The 20176-nt window shown below is 60.9% G+C and overlaps 2 protein-coding genes across 2 annotated transcripts in view; both read right to left on the minus strand.

The window, feature by feature from the left end:
- COLGALT1 (collagen beta(1-O)galactosyltransferase 1) overlaps nt 1-9015 on the minus strand; it is a 15555-nt gene extending 6540 nt beyond the window's left edge. Inside the window, 10 exon segments of the mRNA XM_075525859.1 lie at nt 284-416; nt 549-655; nt 2873-2949; nt 3096-3215; nt 4748-4952; nt 7374-7508; nt 7612-7729; nt 8549-8659; nt 8749-8890; nt 8893-9015. Of these exon segments, the coding sequence (XP_075381974.1) occupies nt 284-416; nt 549-655; nt 2873-2949; nt 3096-3215; nt 4748-4952; nt 7374-7508; nt 7612-7729; nt 8549-8659; nt 8749-8890; nt 8893-8989 (1245 nt within the window). The 5' untranslated portion in view covers nt 8990-9015.
- Nucleotides 9016-9417: 402 nt separating this feature from the next.
- On the minus strand, nt 9418-20081 carry NIBAN3 (niban apoptosis regulator 3). The gene is made up of 14 exons (XM_075525825.1): nt 18030-20081; nt 17016-17146; nt 16359-16490; nt 15853-15967; nt 14680-14829; nt 14298-14413; nt 14110-14214; nt 13478-13640; nt 12972-13159; nt 12443-12601; nt 12062-12178; nt 11760-11867; nt 11017-11128; nt 9418-9635 (listed from the first exon to the last, which is right to left on the minus strand). The coding sequence occupies exons 1-14, from the start codon at nt 18082-18084 to the stop codon at nt 9418-9420; spliced, it is 1869 nt and encodes a 622-aa protein (XP_075381940.1). The 5' UTR covers nt 18085-20081.
- Between the last annotated feature and the right edge of the window lie 95 nt (nt 20082-20176).

Here is a 20176-nt window from a genome sequence, read left to right on the forward strand (position 1 = left end):
CTTGTCCCCCTCATCCCCCCATGTCCCCCTCGTCCCCCCCCCCGTCCCCCCCTTGTCCCCCTCATCCCCCCTTGTCCCCCTCATCCCCCTACGTCCCCCTCGTCCCCCCACATCCCCCCATGTCCCCCTCATCCCCCCTCGTCCCCCTCATCCCCCCATGTCCCCCACATCCCCCTCATCCCCCTTGTCCCCCCTCATCCCCCTCGTCCTCCCACATCCCCCCACATCCCCCTCGTCCCCCCGTCCCCCCACATCCCCCTCATCCCCCCCGTCCCCCGCTCACCTCCTGCCAGACGCGGTAGTGGCTGAGGAAACAGCCCAGCTCGCCCTTGGTGAGCGGCCGCCCGTGGTAGGGGTCCTTGTACCCCGGCAGCATCCGGATGCCCAGCGCCTCCACCTCGCTGCTGTTCATGGCCCTGCGAACCCACCGGCTCCGCCCCGGACCCTTCCCCACCGCGGAGCGGCCCCGGGGCCGCCCCGGCACCGCGGCCCCCCGCCCGCCCGCCCGGCCCCCCGCGGCCTGGGCACTCACTGGCCTGGGCACTCACTTGCCGTCCACCGCCTCCACCAGCTTGCAGGCGATCTCCTGCTCGTAGAGCGTCCGCAGCATCCGCTCCCGACGGTCGGCCCGCCGCTGCAGGTTGATCATGAACACCTGGGGAGGGGAGGGGAGGGAGGGAGAACGGCCGAAATGCAGGGGGGGGGGGAACCCCAAAATCCGGGGGGGGACCCCAAAATCCGGGGGGGGGGGAACCCCCAAAATGCAGAGGAGAGGAGGGGGAAAACACCAAAATGCAGAGGGGGGGGGGAGAAACCCCAGAATGCGGGGGGGGGGGGGGGGGGGGGGGAGAAACACCCGAAATGCAGAGGAGAGGAAGGGGGAAAACCCCAAAATGCAGGGGGGGGGAGAAACCCCCAAAATGCGGGGGGGGGGGGGAACCCCCAAAATGCGGGGGGGGGGGGAGAAACCCCCAAAATGCGAGGGGGGGGGGGGGAGAAACCCCCAAAATGCAGAGGAGAGGAAGGGGGGAAACCCCAAAATCCAGAAGAGGGGGAGAAAAACCCCAAAATGCGGGGGGGGGGGGGGGGGAGAAAAACCCCAAAATGCAGAGGGGGGGGGAGAAACAGCCCAAAATGCAGAGGAGAGAGGGAGAAAAACCCCAAAGGGGGGGGGGAAGAGTAAAACCCCAAAATCCAGAACAGAGGAAGGGGGAAAACCCCAAAATGCAGAGGAGAGGGGGAGAAACCCCAAAATGCAGAAGAGGGGGAGAAAAACCCCAAAATGCAGAGGGGGGGACCCCAAAATCCAGAAGAGAGGAGGGGGGAAACCCCCAAAATGCAGAGTGGGGGGAGATGATGAAATCCAAAAGAGAGGAGAAAAACACCCCAAAATTCGGGGGGGGGCAAAATTCAGAAGGGGGGGGGGCAAATCCAGAAGGGGGGGCACCCCAAAATCCAGGGGGGACACAGATGACAAAATCCAGAACAGAGGAGAAAAAACACCCCAAAATTCAGAAGAAAGGGGGGGGGAAACCCCAAAATCCAGAAAAGGGGGGGGGGGGGGGGGGACAAATTGGGGGGGGGGACGACACATGGACACCAAAATCCAGAAGAGAGAAGGAGAAAAACCCCAAATTCAGAAGGGGATGATGACCCAAAATCCAGAAAAAAGGGGGGATGGACCCCAAAATCTACAAGAGGGGGGGAACCCCCCCAAAATTCAGAAGGGAAAAACAACCCCAAAACCCAGAAGTGGGGGGAACAAAATTCAGGGGGGGGGGGGCCCAAATCCAGAAAAAAGGAGGGAAAAAAACCCAAATCCAGAAGAGAGGAGGGGGAAAACCCCAAATTCAGAAGGGGGATGATGACCCAAAATCCCGAAGGGGGGGGAACCCCCCCAAAATTCGGAAGAAAAGGGAAAAACCCCGAAATCCAGGAGAGAGGGGAGAAAACCCCCCAATCCCAAGGCGGGGGACACCCCGAAATCCAGGAGAGAGGGGAGCCCCCCCAATCCCGGGGCGGGGGACCCCCCAAAATCCAGGAGAGAGGGGAACCCCCCAAATCCCAAAGGGGGGGACACCCCGAAACCCCGAAGAGAGAGGAACCCCCCCAAATCCCAAAGGGGGGGACGCCCCGAAACCCAGAAGAGAGGGGAACCCCCCCAAATCCCGAGGCGGGGGACCCCCCAAAATCCAGGAGAGAGGGGAACCCCCCAAATCCCAAAGGGGGGGACACCCCGAAATCCAGGAGAGAGGGGAAACCCCCCAAATCCCGAGGGAGGGGACCCCCCAAAATCCAGGAGAGAGGGGAACCCCCCCAAATCCCGAGGCAGGGGACCCCCCGAAATCCAGGAGAGAGGGGAACCCCCCCAAATCCCAAAGGGGGGGACACCCCGAAACCCAGAAGAGAGGGGAACCCCCCCAAATCCCAAAGGGGGGGACCCCCCAAAATCCAGGAGAGAGGGGAACCCCCCAAATCCCAAAGGGGGGGACACCCCAAAATCCAGGAGAGAGGGGAACCCCCCCAAATCCCAAAGGGGGGGACACCCCAAAATCCAGGGAGAGAGGGGAGCCCCCCCAAATCCCGGGGCGGGGGACCCCCCCAAAATCCAGGAGAGAGGGGAACCCCCCCAAATCCCAAAGGGGGGGGACCCCCCAAAATCCAGGAGAGAGGGGAACCCCCCCAAATCCCAAAGGGGGGGACACCCTGAAACCCCGAAGAGAGGGGAACCCCCCCAAATCCCAAAGGGGGGGACACCCCGAAACCCAGAAGAGAGGGGAACCCCCCCCAAATCCCGAGGGAGGGGACCCCCCAAAATCCAGGAGAGAGGGGAACCCCCCAATCCCGGGGCGGGGGCGGCCGCGGCGCTCACCTCGTCGAAGCCCATCTTGTCGGGGACCTTGGGGGGCACCCAGACGTGGGGGGACGGCTCCGCCGGGGGGTTCTTCACTGCGGGGGGGGGGGGGGGGAGGAGAGGAGGGCGAGAGCCTCAGCGCGCCGGGGCGCGCCGCCGCCGCCGCACGCGGAGCCTCACGGGCCGAGCGGCCACCGCGGGGCCGGCGGCCGCGGCCGTGGCCGTGGCGCGCGTCCCTCACCCATGATCTCCAGCTGGACGTGCAGGAAGCTCTCGGCCTCGTCCCGCAGGGTGCTGTGGGAGCGCAGCGGCACCGGCAGGAACCCGTAGACCTCCCGGTTGCAGACGAACATCTGGACCTCTGGAAAGGACGGCGGGGCCGGGGCTAAGCCAGGCTGAAGTTAAACCTGAGCCGGGCTGAACTTTGATGCCGGGCTGAAGTTGAAGGTAAGCGGGGCTGAAGTTAAAGTTAGTCGGGGCTGAAGATAAAGTTAGTCAGGGCTAAAGCTAAGTTAAAGTTAGTCGGGGCTGAAGTTAAAGTTAAGCAAGGCTGAAGCTAAGTTAAAGTTAAGCGGGGCTGAAGTTAAGTTAAGCAAGGCTGAAATGAAAGTCAGGGCTGAAGTTGAAGTTAAGCGGGGCTGAAATGAAAGTTAAGTGGGGCTGCAGTTAAAGTTAGTCAGGGCTGAAGTTGAAGTTAGTCAGGGCTGAAGTTAAAAGTTAAGCAAGGCTGAAGATAAAGTTAAGCAAGGCTGAAGCTAAGTTAAAGTTAAGCGGGGCTGAAGTTGAAGTTAACCCGGGGCTGAAATTAAAGTTAAGCAAGGCTGAAATGAAAGTTAGTCAGGGCTGAAGTTGAAGTTAGTCAGGGCTGAAGATAAAGTTAAGCAAGGCTGAAATTAAAGTTAGGTGGGGCTAAAGTTAAAGTTAAGCGGGGCTGAAGTTAAAAGTTAAGTAAGGCTGCAGTTAAAGTTAGTCAGGGCTGAAGTTAAAAGTTAAGCAAGGCTGAAGCTAAGTTAAAGTTAAGCGGGGCTGAAGTTGAACTTAACCCGGGGCTGAAGTTAAAGTTAAGTGGGGCTGAAGTTAAGTTAAGCAAGGCTGAAATGAAAGTTAGTCGGGGCTGAAGTTGAAGTTAAGCGGGGCTGAAGTTAAACTTAAGCAAGCTGAAGTTAAAGTTAGTCAGGGCTGAAGTTAACCCCAGGCTGAAGTTAAAGTTATTGGGGCTGAAATGAAAGTTAAGCAAGGCTGAAGTTAAAGTTAAGCGAGCCTCAAGTTAAAGGAACCTAAAGTTAAAGTTCAGCAAGCCTAAAGTTAAAATTAAGCAAGCCTAAAGTTAAAGTCAAAGGACCTTAAAGTTAAAGGAGCCTCCAGTTAAAGTGAAAATTAAGTGAGCCTAAAGTTGAAGTTGAAGTTAAAATTAAGAGAACCTCAAGTTGAAGACAAGTGAGCCTAAAGCCAACCCCAAACTTCAACTTCAACCCAACGCCGGCCCAAGCTTAAACTTCAACCCAACGCCGGCCCAACTTAAACTTCAACCCAACGCAACCCCAAACTTAAACTTCAACCCAACGCTGGCCCAAACTTAAACTTCAACCCAACGCTGGCCCAACTTAAACTTCAACCAACGCCGGCCCAAACTTAAACTTCAACCCAACGCCGGCCCAAACTTAAACTTCAACCCAACGCCGGCCCAACTTAAACTTCAACCCAACGCCAGCCCAAACTTAAACTTCAACCCAACGCCGGCCCAAACTTCAACTTCAACCCAACGCCGGCCCAAACTTCAACTTCAACCCAACGCCGGCCCAAACTTCAACTTCAACCCAACGCCAGCCCAAACTTAAACTTCAACCCAACGCCGGCCCAAACTTAAGCCAGCGCCGGCCCCCGGCTCCTCACCCGCCTGCCGGCAGGAGAAGGCGAAGACGATGATGTCGTCGAAGGCCCAGGTGTAGTCGGGGTGCGGCGGGTAGAAGGCGAGGGCCCGCGAGGCCTCCTTCCGCAGGTCCAGCAGGAAGGTGGAGTGCACCATGGGCACCGCGAAGCAGCCCCGGCGCTCCCGCTTCCGGATCGGCAGGTAGGCCGGCGTCCGCCGGTAGTAGCCCTGGCAGAGGCAGGAACCGCCTGGGCGCCCGGCTCGGCCCCGGGGAGCGGCGGGACGGGGGACGCGACGGCCGGAGGACCCGGCACCCCGGGGACACGGAGGACCCGGTGCCCAGGGGACGCGGCACCAGGGGACATGGCACCTGGAGGACCCGGTGCCCAAGGGACACAGAGCACCCGGTACCCAGGGGACGTGGCACCCAAGGGACCTGGCACTCAGGGGACCCAGCACCCAGGGGACCTGGCACCCCAGGGACACGGAAGACCCAGTGCCCAGGGGATGCAGCAGCCCGGGGACGTGGCACCTGGAGGACCCGGTGCCCAGGGGACCTGGCACCCCAGGGACACGGAAGACCCAGCACCCAGGGGACATGGCACCTGGAGGACACAGCGCCCAGGGGACATGGCACCCAAGGGACCCGGCACTCAGGGGACCCAGCACCCAGGGGACCTGGAGGACCCAGTGCCCAGGGGACATGGAGGATGTGGCACCCAGGGGACCTGGCACCCAGAGGACCCAGTGCCCAGGGGACACAGCAGCCAGAGGATGTGACACCCAGGAGACCTGGCACCCAGAGAACATGGCACTTAGAGGACCCAGTGCCCAAGGGACATGGCACCCAAGGGACGTGGCACCCAGGGGACACGGAGCACCCACTGCCCAGGGCATGCAGAGCACACGGCACCCAGGAGACTTGGCACACAAGGAACACGGCACCTGGAGGACCTGGTGCCTGGAGGACCTGGTGTCCAGGGGACCTAGCACCCAGGGGACATGGCACCTGGAGGACCCAGCACCCAGAGCACCCAGGGGACCCAGAGGACCCAGCACCCAGGGAACATGGCACCTGGAGGACTGGGTGCCCGGAGGACCCAGTGCCCAAGGGACCTGACACCCAGGGACCCAGAGCACCCAGTGCCTGGATGACCTGGTGCCTGGAGGACCTGGTGTCCAGGGGACCCGGCACCCAGAGGACCTGGCACCCAGAGGACGTTATGCCTGGAGGACCCAGTGCCCAGGGGACACAGCACCCATGGGACCCAGGGGACCCAGAGGACCCAGCCCCCAGGGGATGCAGCACCTGGAGGACCTGGTGCCCAGCGACGTGGCACCCCAGGGGACCCAGAGGACCCAGCACCTGGGGAAGATGGCACCTGGAGGACACAGTGCCCGGGGGACCCGGCACCCAGGGGACGCAGCACCTGGAGGACTTGGTAGCCGTAGGACCCGGTGCAAAAGGGACCCGGCACTGAGGGGACGTGGCACCCAGGGGACACAGAGCACCCAGTGCCCAGGGAATGTGGCACCCAGGGGACACAGAGCACCCAGTGCCTAGGGGATGTGGCACCCAAGGGACATAGAGGACCTGGCCCACAGGGCATGCAGCACCTGGAGAACCCGGCGCCCAGGGGACATGGCACCCAGGGGACACAGAGCACCCAGTGCCCAGGGGACGCAGCACCCAGAGGACCTGGCACCCAGGGGATGTGGCACCTGGAGGACCCAGTGCCCAGGGAACACAGCACCCACGGGACCCAGAGGACCCGGAGGACCCAGTGCCCAGGGGACACAGCACCTGGAGGACACAGTGCCCAGGGGACCCAGCACCCAGAGCACCCAGGGGACCCGGAGGACCCAGCCCCCAGGGGACGCAGCACCTGGAGGACTCGGTACCCGGAGGAGCTGGTGCCCAAGGGACCCAGCACCCAGGGGACCCAGAGCACCCCAGTGCCCAGGGACGCAGCACCCAGAGGACCTGGCACTCGGGGGACGTGGCACCTGGAGGACATTGTGCCTGGAGGACCCAGTGCCCAGGGAACACAGCACCCATGGGACCCAGGGGACCTGGAGGACCCAGCCCCCAGGGGATGCAGCACCTGGAGGACCTGGTGCCCAGTGGACGTGGCACCCAGGGGACCCAGAGGACCCAGCCCCCGGGGAAGATGGCACCTGGAGGACACAGTGCCCAGGGGACCCGGCACCCAGAGCACCCAGGGGACCCGGAGGACCCAGCCCCCAGGGGACGCAGCACCTGGAGGACTCAGTGCCCGTAGGACCCGGTGCAAAAGGGACCTGGCACTGAGGGGACGTGGCACGCAGGGGACACAGAGCACCCAGTGCCCAGGGAATGTGGCACCCAGGGGACACGGAGCACCCAGGGCCCAGGGGACGCAGCACCTGGAGGACACAGTGCCCAGGGGACCCGGCACCCAGAGCACCCAGGGGACCCGGAGGACCATGGACCTGGGGAAGATGGCACCTGGAGGACCCAGCCCTCAGGGGACGCAGCACCTGGAGGACTCGGTGCCCGGAGGAGCTGGTGCCCAAGGGACCTGACACCCAGGGGACCCAGAGCACCCAGTGCCCAGGGAACGTGGCACCCAGGGGACCCGGAGGACGCGGCACCCGCCCGGCTCTCACCTGGGCCGTCATCCCGCACCAGAAGTTGGAGTAGGCGGCGCGCGAGTCCAGCATGGGAGCCACCACCGTCTTGTTCTCCGCCATCAGCAGCCCCAGGGTGTCGGGGTTGGTCAGGACGTTGTCGGCGTCCAGGAACTGCCCGGGGACACCCGGACGCCCGACGGGCGCCGTCAGCACCCGCCGCCGCGTGCCGTCAGCACCCGCGGGGCCCCCCCCGGGGGTGCCGGGACCCCCTTACCAGCAGGTAGTCGGCCCAGATGGCGCGGGCCGAGTCCAGCGCCGCCTGACGCAGCTTCATCACGTGCTCGTAGCGGGAGGGGGACCAGTGCTTGGGGCCCTCCTCGTCGGGGTACGACCTGGGGGGGGGGGGGGGGGGGTGTCCGCGCTGCCCTCCTGCCCCCAGAGCCCTGTCCCCGTCCCCCCCCACCCGCTCCGTGGGGACCCCCCCCAGGGCCGGGCACCCCCAGCCCACAGGGAGCCTGCAAACCTGGGCACCCCCAGCCCATGGGACCCCCCCCTTAGGCTGGGGACCCACGGACCATAGACACCCCCACCCCACCCCCCAAAATTGGGCACCCGCAGCCCGTGGACCCCCCCAAACTCGGGGACCCCCAGCCTCTGGGCACCCCCAAACTTAGGAACCTCCAGCCACGGGCACCCCCAAACTCGGGGACTCCCAGCCGATGGAACCCCCCAAACTTGGGGACCTCCAGCCCACGGGCACCTCCAGCCCGTGGACCCCCCCAAACTCGGGCACCCTGAGCCCACAGACTCCCCCAAACTCAGGGACCCCCAGCCCATGGACCCCCCCAGACTTGAGGACCCCCAGCCCACGGGCACTCTCAGTCTATGGATGCCTCTAACTCGGGGACCCCCAGCCCGTGGACCCCCCCAAACTCGGGGACCCCGAGCCCATGGACCCCCCAAACTCGGGGACCCCCAGCCGATGGACCCCCCGAAATTTGGGGCCCACAGCCCGTGGACACCCCCCCCCCCCCAAACTCGGGGGCCCACAGCCCACGGGCACCCCAAGGCTGGCACCCACAGGGCTCCCCCCAAAACCGGGCACCCACCAGCCCACGGGAAACACACCCCTCCCCCCGCACAGCCCGAGCACCCACAACCCACGGGGCTCCCCCCCCCCCACGGGTGACACCCCCCCCCCCCCCACTCACCGCGGCTCCTCCATGGGCCGCCACTCCACGCGGTGGTAGAGCCCCCGCACCCGCACCAGCCACTCCCGCAGCAGCGCCGTCGTGTTATCCACGCTGTGATCCACCGCCACCCTGCGTGGGGCCGGGGCCGTCAGCTCCTCCGTGGGGGCTCCTCCGTGTCCGTGTCCCCCCCCCCCCCCCCCCCCGCGTCCCCCACCCACCACAGCGCCGTCCGCTCCTTTGGGTGCCGCAGCCGCTCCAGCGCCCCCAGCGTGGCGGGCAGCGCGTGGGCCGCGTTCCGCGCCAGCAGGGCCACGGCCACGCGTGGCGGCCGCAGCGCCGACTCGGGGCTCCAGCGCTCCTCGGGAAGTACCCGCCCGCCGGCCGCGGCCCCGGCCCCGGCCCCGGCCCCGCCGCCAGCGCCAGCAGCAGCAGCGGCCACGGCCGCGCCGCCGCCGCCATCCTGGGCCGCCCGCGGCTCCGCCCCGCCCACGCCCCGCCCTCCCTGGCCACGCCCCCGCACGCCCCGCCCCCCGCCGCGCTCAGACCCATCTATGACCGGACCCCTCCGTGGCCACGCCCCCCGCTCCGTGGTCACGCCCCCCCCCGCCCTGTAGCCCCGCCCCCCCCGCCGCGGGGCCTTCGCCCACCGCCGCGCCCCGAGCGGGGCCGGGGCCGTTCCCGCCTCTACCGGCCCCCCCACCCCACCCCGGCTCCCCCTCCCTCAGCCCCCCCTTCCCCCGGCTCCGTCCCCCCCAGGCACACTCTGCACATGGCGCCATTTCCAATCGCTCCATTCTTCACCCGAGGAAGGGTCGGGATCCTCCGCCCCGGCCCCTGCCCGGTCACCCCGGGCCGGGGGGGGTAGGGGGGGGTGGGGGGAGAGGGGGTCACACCCGGCGGGGGGGGTGGGGTTCACACCCGGGGGTCCTCAGCCCATCTCCTGGTCGAGGTCCCGGGCGCTGCGGGGCCGGCGGCGGGGCGGCGGCTGCGGCGCGAGGCCTCGGCCGGCGCTGGCGGGGCCGGGGGCCGGGAGCGGCGCGGGGCTGGGGGCGAGGGACCCCGGGCAGGGCTGGCCCCGCGCGTGCCTGTCCCTCCACCGCTTCACCTTCAGAAGGGCAAAAGGTCAACGTTTTTCCCTTCGAAATGCCACTTCCGAGTATTTCACCTCCAAATTTCACGTATTTTTCCCCTTGAAACGTTGCTTTTCAGTATTTCACCTTCAAAATTTCAAGTATTGTTCCCTTCGAAATTCTACTTCCGACTATTTCACCTCCACATTCACGTATTTCACCTTTGAAATTCTACTTTCAAGTATTTTACCTTCCAAATTTCAAGTATTTTTCCCTTCGAAATGTTGCTTTTCAGTACTTCACCTCCAAAATTTCAAAATTTCAAGTACTTTTCCTTCGAAATTCTACTTCCGACTATTTCACCTTCCAAATTTCCAGTATTTTTCCCTTTGAAAGGTTGCTTTTCAGTATTTCACCTTCAAAATGTCAAGTATTTTTCCCTTCGAAATTAGACTTTGAGTATTTTACCTCTAATTTTCAAGTATTTTACCATCAAAATTTCAAGTACTTTTCCCTTCAAAATGTTACTTTTGAGTATTTCCCCTCCAAATTTCAAGTATTTTCCCTTCAAAATGTTACTTTCGAGTACTTCACCTCCAAATTTCAAGTATTTTTCCCTTCAAAATTCTACTGTCGAGCATTTTACCTTCAAGATTTCAAGCATTTTTCCCTTTGAAATTCTACTTTCGAGTATTTTACCCCCAAATTTCAAGTATTTCTCCTTCAAAATCCTACTTTCCAGTATTTCCCCTTCAAATTTTCAAGCATTTTCGCCTTCCAAACGTCACTTCCCAGCATCTCACCTCCAAAACTCGCCTTTCAAGTCAAATTTTCAAGTCAAATTCTCAAAACTTGACTTTCCAGGGGACACCACGGACCCGGCTCAGCCCGTCGCGACCCCGTTTTCCCGCCCGGCCGATGGAAAACCCACCGACCGTTTCAGGAACGCCGGCAACGCCGAGACCGCTCCTCGCCCCGGCTCCCGCCTCACCCTGCCCCCAAAAGCCGCCCTGTTCAGCGCCGGGCAAGGCGCCGGCGAGCACGGCGAGCACGCAGCCCTCCCGTCGCACCGCGCCTGTAAAATGAGCTCATTTTTCCCTCGGCTTTGGCCGGCGGGAGGTTTAGAGCTTCCAGCCAGCGAGGGGGAGGGAAAGAAAACTGGCAGGAAGAAAATAGCTCGGCCTTGGGATTCTGGAACGGACCAGAAGGGCAACATCTGGAAAAAAAAACTTGAATGTGCAAACATGGAAATCGCTGTTTAACGGCTTTTAAAAAAAAAGGGAAAAAAAAAAAAACCCAACCCCAAAATCTTGCCGCGTACGGAAAAGCGGCAGTGACGACTTGGCGACCGTAAATATTTTGACGGGGGATATTCCAGCCCGGCATTCCCCGGGGAACGGAACGCAGCCCCCTCACCTTTGCCGACGGCCCGCAGCAGCACGGCCAGCACCGTTTCTTCGTAAATATTTTCCAGGTTAATGATGCCGCTGAATTCGGCGAACACGAAGCTCTCGTACTGCGGCAGCTCCTACCCGGGGGCAGAGCGGGGCAGCGTCAGTGTCTGTGCTCCCAGCGAGGCTGGAGAAACCGGCAGCCAGGATGGGAAGAATTGACGGGAATTGGGTAAGGCTCCCCAAAAAATTGGGCAGAGCGAGACCGGGAGTCTACGGCAGCACCCTCGGATCCCTCGGACCCCGTTTTCCCCGCGGCAGAACGCCCTTCACCTCCAAAAACACCCCCCGGGGACTCGCTACGGAGGGAATCGATCCAGCCAGAGTTCTGGCACAGCAAAGGGGAAGCCGCATAAAAGGGAATAAAATAAAAATAAAGGCAGAATGTTCTGGGAAACAGCTAAAGGACGGTCACACCCACGACGGCACGAAACAGAACACGGCTTATGTCCGTGTGGAGGAGATTTTCGGGATGCCGTCTAGGAGAGGGCTGCGGTTTGGCAGCCCGCGCCGCCGTAGCTTGAATTAAAAGCTCTTTTCTGCGGAGAGACGGTTCCCGAGCACGCGGACGCTGGCGAGAGGGGAAGGCTACGCCGAGGGAAGGAGTCGCTTTTTCTTGCTGAACTAAAACCCGCTTGTTTGAGCCCGTTCCCCCCAGCCGGGTCCCCCCCCCACACACACCCCAGCCCACCGCGGGCTCGACCGTACCAGCTTGCAGCCGGACTCCAAATGCTTCAGCAGAAAAGGAAGAAAAATGCGGAGCAGCCACTCCTGAGCGAACCGCTTCCGGACGGAGCTGCTGTCGTAGTCAAACTTCTGCAACCGAATTCAAGAGAGGATCGGTGCGGCGGGCCCCGATCTTTTAACAACCTCACCCCCGCGGCACGAGAGCGACGCGGAACCGCGGGGAAAGGCGGCGAAGCAGGGCGATCCCGCAGGAAAAAACCAAACCGCGTCTAAATAAACCCGTTGCACGCGTAAAAGGAAAGGGAGAGCGAGCCGCCCCTCACCTTCAGCACCCGCTCTTTGACTTTCCCCAGCGTTTGGGTGAGCTGGGGGCGGCTGGCCGCCCGGCCGAGGTGCTGCTGCGAGAGCTGCTGGAAGGTGTGGGTGGCATTCTGCATCAGCTGCAAGATAAAACCCTGCTGAGCTGGTGCCGGGCACGCGGGACACGGGATTTCCCCCCCCCCCCCCCCCGCCCCCGCCGTGCGAGTGCCTCCCTCCTCCGTTAGCCAACTCGTCGTGTTTTTAAGCTAAGAAAAAAATTTGCGAGCCTTCGCTTCGTGCCGTTCGGGTGGCCCAAGGGGAAACCGAGCGCCAGCAGGGGAAGGAGCGAGCGGCCGAGGCTGGGGCCAGCCCGCAGCCTCGCCCCCCCGAGCGTCCCCCCCTACCTGCTGCATGAGGTTCTGAGCGCCCAGGACCAGGCTCGTCACGCCGCGGAAGCCAAACCGCTCCTCGAGCCCTCGCAGGCTTTCTCGATACAGGTCGGCCTCCTCGTAGCACGGCTGCATGACCCGGGGCTGCCAGGACGTTCTCGCCAGCGTCAGAAGCTACGTCGGAGCAGCAGCGCGTTGCTCGGGCGGTGCACGGCGTCCCCCGTCCTTCCCAGCGTTTGCTCCCCACGTCGTTCGAGTCCCCAGCTCCGTATTCCCGCTCCCCCCGTTCTCTCCGCGTCCTCTCAGGAGCACGGACCGGCAGCGCGCGAGCAAAAACCGCCCTCCGGCATCCCCCCAGCAGCCGAGACCCGACGCTTAATAAAGCTCAACCCCGTCAGAACCTTCCTGCCAGGATTCGACGCCGATTCAAAGGAGCGGCGGCACCGCGCCGCCGCCGATGCCGCAGGAATCGGTCCCGCGGCCGCAACGGCCGCGGCGGGGCTGGAAGAGAGCAGCCGCCTTTGCCGTCCCGTTCCCGCGTTACCTCTTTCTGCAGGACGGCGACGGGAGAGCTCTGGACGAGGCCGATCATCTCGTCAACCCTCTGGGCAAAGAGCGAGCGAACCGCCTCGACTCCTGAGGCCAGGGGCCGCAGGAGCTCCTCCATCACGCGGTCCAGGTGAGGCTCCACTCCCCAGCCGCAGCACGACTCCGCCGGGCTCCGCACCACGGCTGCCGAGACCGAAAGCCGCGGGTCGCCCGGCAGACCGTGCCGCGCTTCCCGCCGTGCCGGCTCCGCGGGGCACGGAATCAAACCAGCGGGGCCCAGGTCAGGGAGAAAACGCCACCCGAGATTTCCACCCGCAGCCCCTCTTTATTATACCCAAATTCGCCTTAGCTGTTGCTCTGCGCTTCCCAAACCGACGCTATCCAAGCCAGCGCTTCACAAACTAAAGCCGGCGACCACAGCCGGACAAATTTCATGGATTTGTCCAGGTTTTTTTGAACCTGCCTATTTTTTGCCTTTTATCCCCCCCCCGTTTGCCCAACCTTGGAGTTTGCCGGCTATCTGATCCTTCAGCGTCAGCATCTGATCCAGGTCGGGGCGAATTTTCTTCTCCAGCTCAATCTGTAGTTTTTCCTTCTCCTTCTGAAAACCTTCGAACGCGCTGGAGATTTCGCTGAGGATCAGGGTGTAAACCTCCTGGAGAAACTGGGTGGCCGATAAGAAGCGGATGAACCAGAGAGAGAAGAAATAAAGGGGAGGTAAGAGGCACAAATTTTGGAAACATTACTGTCTGCTAGAAGAGATGCCGATTCCTGGCCGGTTACCGGGCTCACCACTGAACAAAAACCCACCTCCCACCCGTGTCACGCTCCTAAAATGCTTTGACTCATCCAGCTTCCTTTCGCCCAACCCCAACATCGAATAATTAAGTCGTCCCTCTCCGTTACAACCGTCCCCTCGCTGCCAACGCGCAGAACGAGCCGCGCCGCTCGCGCACCGCACCGCTCCCTATTTCTCACAGCTCGCTGCTACAGGCAGCACTGCCGCGGAACCGGCATTTTTTGTCAAACTGGTCTTTATTTGAGAAGTTTATACTCCCTCCGAGCACGCCGGTTGTCACCGCGTGTGCCGGCGTCGGCAGAGCCCTGGCGCGAGCGATGCCCCGGGGAATCACCTGGAGCCACAGCTGCTGCCTCCTCCCTTCCGAGCCCCCGATGCTGGGGAGCACCTGCGAGCGCAGCACCGGCAGCAAGTCCTCCATTAGCACGTTTCCCAGGATCTGAAACCCAAAACGAGCGGCTGAAACCACCTCGGAGCAACAACCTTGCTGGAAACGCTCCGGTCTCAAAACGCTTCACCGACCTCAGGTTCCGGCCCCAGGAGAAGATCCCCTGCCCCGTAGCAGCCTCTCTCTTGCCTGTAAAACCGCACAGCCTCGAGGAACGCCTCCGCTTCCAGAGAATCCCTCCTCTGTAATTCTGAGGACAAAGGACAACGTATTCCCGGCGACGTTTAATCGAGGAGGCTCAGAGCAATTCCCACCAAACCACGCGGAACTGCGGGAACGCAGCGGCTAAAAACCATTCCGAGCAAGAATAACGGCTCCAAGCGGCTCTCGCCCTCCAGGCGAAAAAGGAGCGAGACCCCGCTCGCGCTGCCGTGAAAAGACCCCAAGGGCAGAGAGCTCACGCCCTCGGACCTCGCCGCTTCGTTAGGCAGCGCCCATCCGCCCCGGCATCCTCACCCGTGCTGCGGTAGCGAATGCCGTCCCGGAGAGCGGCCGTCCAGGTCCGCCGCGATCCCACCGAGTCTGCGCAGAAGCAGAAGTGCCTCCGGAAGGGATGGTAGAGGAAAAACAGAAACTCTCCCGGCGGGTCGGCGAAGGGGCTGCCGCCTCGGGGAGGAAGCAGAGAGGAAGAAGCACGACGTACGCTGGGGCGGCTACGATTTTAAATTAATTCTCTATCGACTCCGGGCAGCTTCCCTAGCGGTAAGGCCGTCGTTCGTATTTGCATTCAGAAATATCAATTTACAGACAAAACGCCGTCCTTCGGGAGCGCTCCGGGGCCTGCTGCGTCGCAGCCCCTCGTTAGAAGACGCGGGGATCGCGCCCTGCCAGGCGCCGGCCGTCAAGCCGGGGAAACGGCATCGGCTGGCGCGGCCTTTGCCAAGGCGGGCGGCTTTTCTTTTTTTAGCGGCGTTAAGACGCAACAAACAGGAGTTTTGGCGCGGGGCGGCAAACGGCGAGAACCGTTTGTAGGGGAGGAGTACAAACATGTCGTTCCGAGAGCCAATTGGTGAAGCCTCGCTTGCTTTTTAGCCAGTATCTGCGGCAGACTGGAAAGATCCCGATTCCGTTTTTATTTTAAACGGTGCTGTCCGTAATTTAAAAAACCAACGGTAACCGACAGGCATTCACAACCAGATATAAACTCTTTTACGGTAGGCAGCTCTCTAATAAAATCCAGAGGGCCGCACGCTGACGAGCTGAACAGAGAAAGCAATTTGAAATGAATTTCAGTCACTGGCAAAGTTTCTCTGCAGCTGCTCCTGGTTTCGGGCCACTTGGGTTTAAAATTTTCGCGTTCCAGCTGGCCGAGGAAAGCGGTGCAGGTGCCGGCAGCCCCGAGCACAGCTCCCTGCCGGGGGAGCGGCCAGAGGATGCGGAGAAACAAGGAAAACAACGGATTTAGCTGCCCGAGATCTCGAAAGCGCCAAGCCCCGAGGGTTACGGCTCTGCCTACGCGCCAGGAAATTTCTTGGGTGTCTTTTGGCGCAAGGTCTCTTGGCCGAGACGCAGAACCTGCCTCGTGCGCTCACCTCATCCTCCTCCGTCACGCTCTGCGGTACCGAGCCGGACTCCGCTCATAGCTCAGCCGTTACCTATTGCTTAACCCTCGACGCGCCAGAGAATTACCTGCGAGCCCTTGGCACAGACGGCTGAGCGATTCGGCGTACTCGCTCGGCGAAGACAGCAGCAGGTAGCCAGAGAGAGCGGTCGAGCCTCTGGGCTCGCAGCCTTTCCTCAGGGCCTGGAAAAGAAACGGAAGGGCGAGTCCTCAGCGAGGGTCTGCGGGCGGTTAATGAATTGTTCACGCCGACCGGGTTCGTTTCTCGTGGCTTCGCTTACGCCAGCTGCAGAACGCGGTGCCTCTTTCGCAGGGCTGAGTAGCAACAAGTAAAACGACACAAGAATCGAACGCGACGCAGGAAACCGGGGCGAGTTTTAAAGGAAACGGAATATATTTGCGCAGGGATTCTCCGTGCGAGGAGAATCGCCGTTCAGCCGTGCGGGTGGGAAGCGGCAGGCTTTTACACGGCTGTGCTGGCAGCGGCCTGCAAGGGATGCCCAGAGAGGATTTCACGAGGTACGACCACAAAAAATCCTCGATTTTACAGCCTCTGCAGCAGGAGCGCGTTTACCTCTTCGCTTTCGAACCACCGCAGGGTAAAATCTCCGAGCAGAACGAAGTAATTCTCCTGCCAGCTGTGGGAATCGCCGTCGTACTGGGAGAGCAATCCATCGTGCAGAGCGGCGGCGGGCGGCTCCCGGGGCTGCGGACACACGAAACGAGAGTCAGAAAAACCTCAGCAACGGTGCAAAGCGTCAGCGCTGCGGGGGACAGAGCCGTCGCCCGGCACGTTCCTGGGGTGGGAGCTTTTGCTACCGGCGTTGTAGAAATTATAGCGAGAGGCAGTGGGACACGGACATCTAGTGGCGATGAAAAGCAAAGAGAGCCTAAAAAACCGCGTCGTCGCTCTCCGTGATAAACCGTGGCGATGCTGCGAGGGCTTTGGTGGGTTTTGGCATTGATTTGTGAGCTAGATCCTCGGCTGTCGATCCCACCTCCTCATCTCTCTTAAAACGCCCTCCTAAATATTTACTTCTAAGCCACAAAAGAGAAAGTTTTCCCTAGCAACGGGTCCCTGTTCTGCATAACGCTCCGTTACACGACGAAGCCGCAACGGGACAGGGAACAGCAGCCGCACCTTCGCGTTCGTAAGGAGGACGGACGCCTCCGAGGCAAGATCGGCCTCGGCAGAGAAGCGGTTCTGGGAGGGACGGCACCGGGCTTTTACCTGGCTCGGCAGGAGCTGCAGGGCCGGTTTGCCTTGGGGGTCCAGCTCCCCCGAGACCCGTCTCAGAAGAGCAGTCGCCAGCTGCCTCCGGTAATAGGGCACGAAGTTCTTCACGGTGGCACCTGCGCGACCTGCGGGCAGAGCAAGAACAGAGCCGGTTTCGGGGGGTACCCTCCTCCCAGCGGAGGCTGCTCGCTGGTCGTAATTAACGTTTTTCCTCTCCTCTAAGAACAGCAGCGGAAGGCGAGCGCTGAGGCACGAAGCAACCTCTCCGCGTCTCAAGAAATAGCGAGCTACGGCTCTTCATTTCTTATTTATCTTGCACTTGTCGCTGGACCCCGCTCCCAAACCACCGGTGCTTTATCACCCCGGGAACGCGGTCAGCGTAGCATGGGAAGGCGTCCGGTCAAACAGGGATCTGAAATGTCAGAGGGTCTGACGCTGATCAGAATTTCAAAAGGCTTTTTATGTGCCACTGCTTCTCCAAACGCTTCTTCCGCCAGCTGGAAAGATGGAAACAAGGGAGCGAATTCATCGATAGCAGGGTTATCGAAATGTCGCGCCCCGTAAGCTTGAAAGAATCGGACAATAAAGCCACGGTCCGAAGCTCCGGCGGCGTCTTACGGCAGAGACGCGCTGCTCAAGACACAGCAGGAGGCAGGGAGAGCGATGAGCTGACGGCCCAAGGAGGAGGCATTTCCCAACCCCCTCTCCAAGCGCCATCCAAAGAGGAAGGTACCAGAGAAGAGGGCTTGGAGACTCGTTTCACACGCTTGGGTCGTCTTTTTGTCCGACTAACTCCTTAAAACCAACAGCTAAACCAGATTTCGCGTCTCGCAAAGCCCAAACGCGAGCTCAGCGAGCACCGAGCCGACGCCGGCAGCCTTGCGGTGCGGAAGGAGGCTGACGCCACCGAGGCAGCCTGCCGCAACTCGCTGCAAAGAGGATTTATATTCCCCCCCCCCCCCGAAACTCAAAATCAAAGCAACGGAGACGGTAAAAGTCGTTTCTCACCTCTCAGATACCGGCGCTGCCTCCCGCTCAGAGGGCTCGAACACCGTCCTCCCATCTTCGGCCTCAGCGTGCTCGCTGCTGGCCGGGCTCCGAGGCCGGGGGCGGAGAGGGGACGTGCCACATGCCGCCTTCCAGCTTCTCCGTCCGGCAGCGCTTTTCTGTCTCACTCCCCTCCAGATCATCGGCCCATAAATATTCAAATACAGTCTCATATCAACACCCCCCCCCCCCCCCTTCAAAATAAGCCTTAAAGGGGCAGCGGCACCTCTGCTGCTCCCCACCCCTTTCTACCAGTTTCACCCCAAGTTCCCCATGCTAAAACGGCACCAATTTGGGTTCTGATTTAGTTTTGAGACCGGGCGAATTCACGCTCGACCACGTTTCCAGCTCAGAGGCTCCTGATTTGCAGCGGGACGGTGCTAATTCAGCCTCTTCCCTCGCCCACACGTACGATTTCCATCCCAGAAATAATTGCCGGTTACCGTTAATTAACCCAGGACTATTCAAGCCAAGACCGCGCGCGCTGGAATTTAAATTTAGGATGCTAAAGCGGTTCAGGCTATAAATTTACACGATGCTATGAAAGGCACGACCGGATTTATCCAAATTTGCTCTCGGTGCTCCGTGTTCTGCCCACCTCACCCCCCTCTCCACTACCGCCCGATATCCCGTGACCGAACGAAGGGGGTGAGGAATTCAGGACCGAGCGGGACACAGCAAGGGGATTTTTCTGAGTTATTTCCAAATTTGAGAGCGTATCATGGAAAGAGCCCTGCTCGCTGCCGTGCTCTGCACCTGCTCTCGCTTCCCTAACCAAACCGAACGCAATCTGCCACTTTTACCGTTACGCAACCGGTGGTTTTCGATACCCTTCACGCTCCACGGGACGCGTAGAAACAGGAAACTCTGAGCAGAAACATCCAGCGCTCGCATCAGCCCCTCCAGCTGGTCAAAACCCCCCCATACTTTTAACACAAGGAAATCAACGGGGGATAGTTTAGAAAAAGCTATAAAGCTGGAGGGGAAAAGGTTTCGGCGTCGCCCGAGGGTAACGCGGGAGAAGCGGGTTTCTACAGACACGGCACCGCGGACCGGACGCACGACAATTTACCACCGCGCGTTTTTGGACTCGCCTTTGCCAAAACCATCTCGTTAAAACTTGTGTCGTTTGTCAGGTGCGAGGATAGGGAATTGTGGTATTTTAAGTATTATTTTAAATATTATTTTAAATATTATTTTAAATCGGCTTTAGATTTTGAGTTTCGGAGTCTTGTCCGCGTGCACCTGCTCTGCTGGTTTCCTCCCCGTTTTTAAGACGCAGAGCTCAGCTATCGGGCAGATACAAACGTGATTTTAGTCACGTTCGTATTTAACTCGCGAATCAACGCTTTCTGCCTGGATCTCCTTAAAACTCATTTCGGAGATACCGAGAACAGCCGCTAACCAGGCCTGCTTCACAGCTCCCACCAGGAAAGCTGCGCTAGAGACGACTACGGACAGCAGGGACAAACCAGAACCCCGGGCACTTCGCTGACGAAGGCTGAATCGCTCGTACTCCGGTAGCCGTTGACTCCACGGCTCTGAAAGACGCCGAGAGGGACGGCTGCGCCCCGTACTGCAGGTTCAGGGCTTTTACGCTCCAAGTCCCATCCGGTTCTGAGCAATGCATCTGTAAAAATCCACATCCAGCCCGGGAACCTCAATTTCCAAAAAACCTTGGGTTTTTTTTCCCCAGATCTGGCACGGAAGCGCTGCGCTTCCCAGAGCATAAAAGTCATCTGCCTTTTCTGACTCAGCTTCTTCTCCTGTCGATACAGGAACACCGCTCCTGCCGCGCCAACGGATCGTCGGACACCGTGTGATCTCAAACTCTTCGCTACCGAAAGCTAAAACCTCACCGCTACGCACGCAGGTATGTGAAAAAACAGGTAGGAAGGAGCCACCGACACAAAGGTTTAGGCGAGAACTAAGGCACGGTTAAAGTCAGGATTAACAAAGACAAATCCAACAAACCAGCGAGGGAAACCGAGCGTTACTCTACAGCCAGAGCTGCTGCAGACAAGCGTCCGTCCGTCCTCGCATCGCCGACACCGCAACGCCCTGAACCCCGCGCCTGCTCCTTCGCTCCCTCCTGTACGAAGAGCGCG

The sequence above is a fragment of the Mycteria americana genome, chromosome 28 (genome assembly GCF_035582795.1).
Source record: "Mycteria americana isolate JAX WOST 10 ecotype Jacksonville Zoo and Gardens chromosome 28, USCA_MyAme_1.0, whole genome shotgun sequence".
Taxonomy (NCBI): Eukaryota; Metazoa; Chordata; class Aves; order Ciconiiformes; family Ciconiidae; genus Mycteria; species Mycteria americana.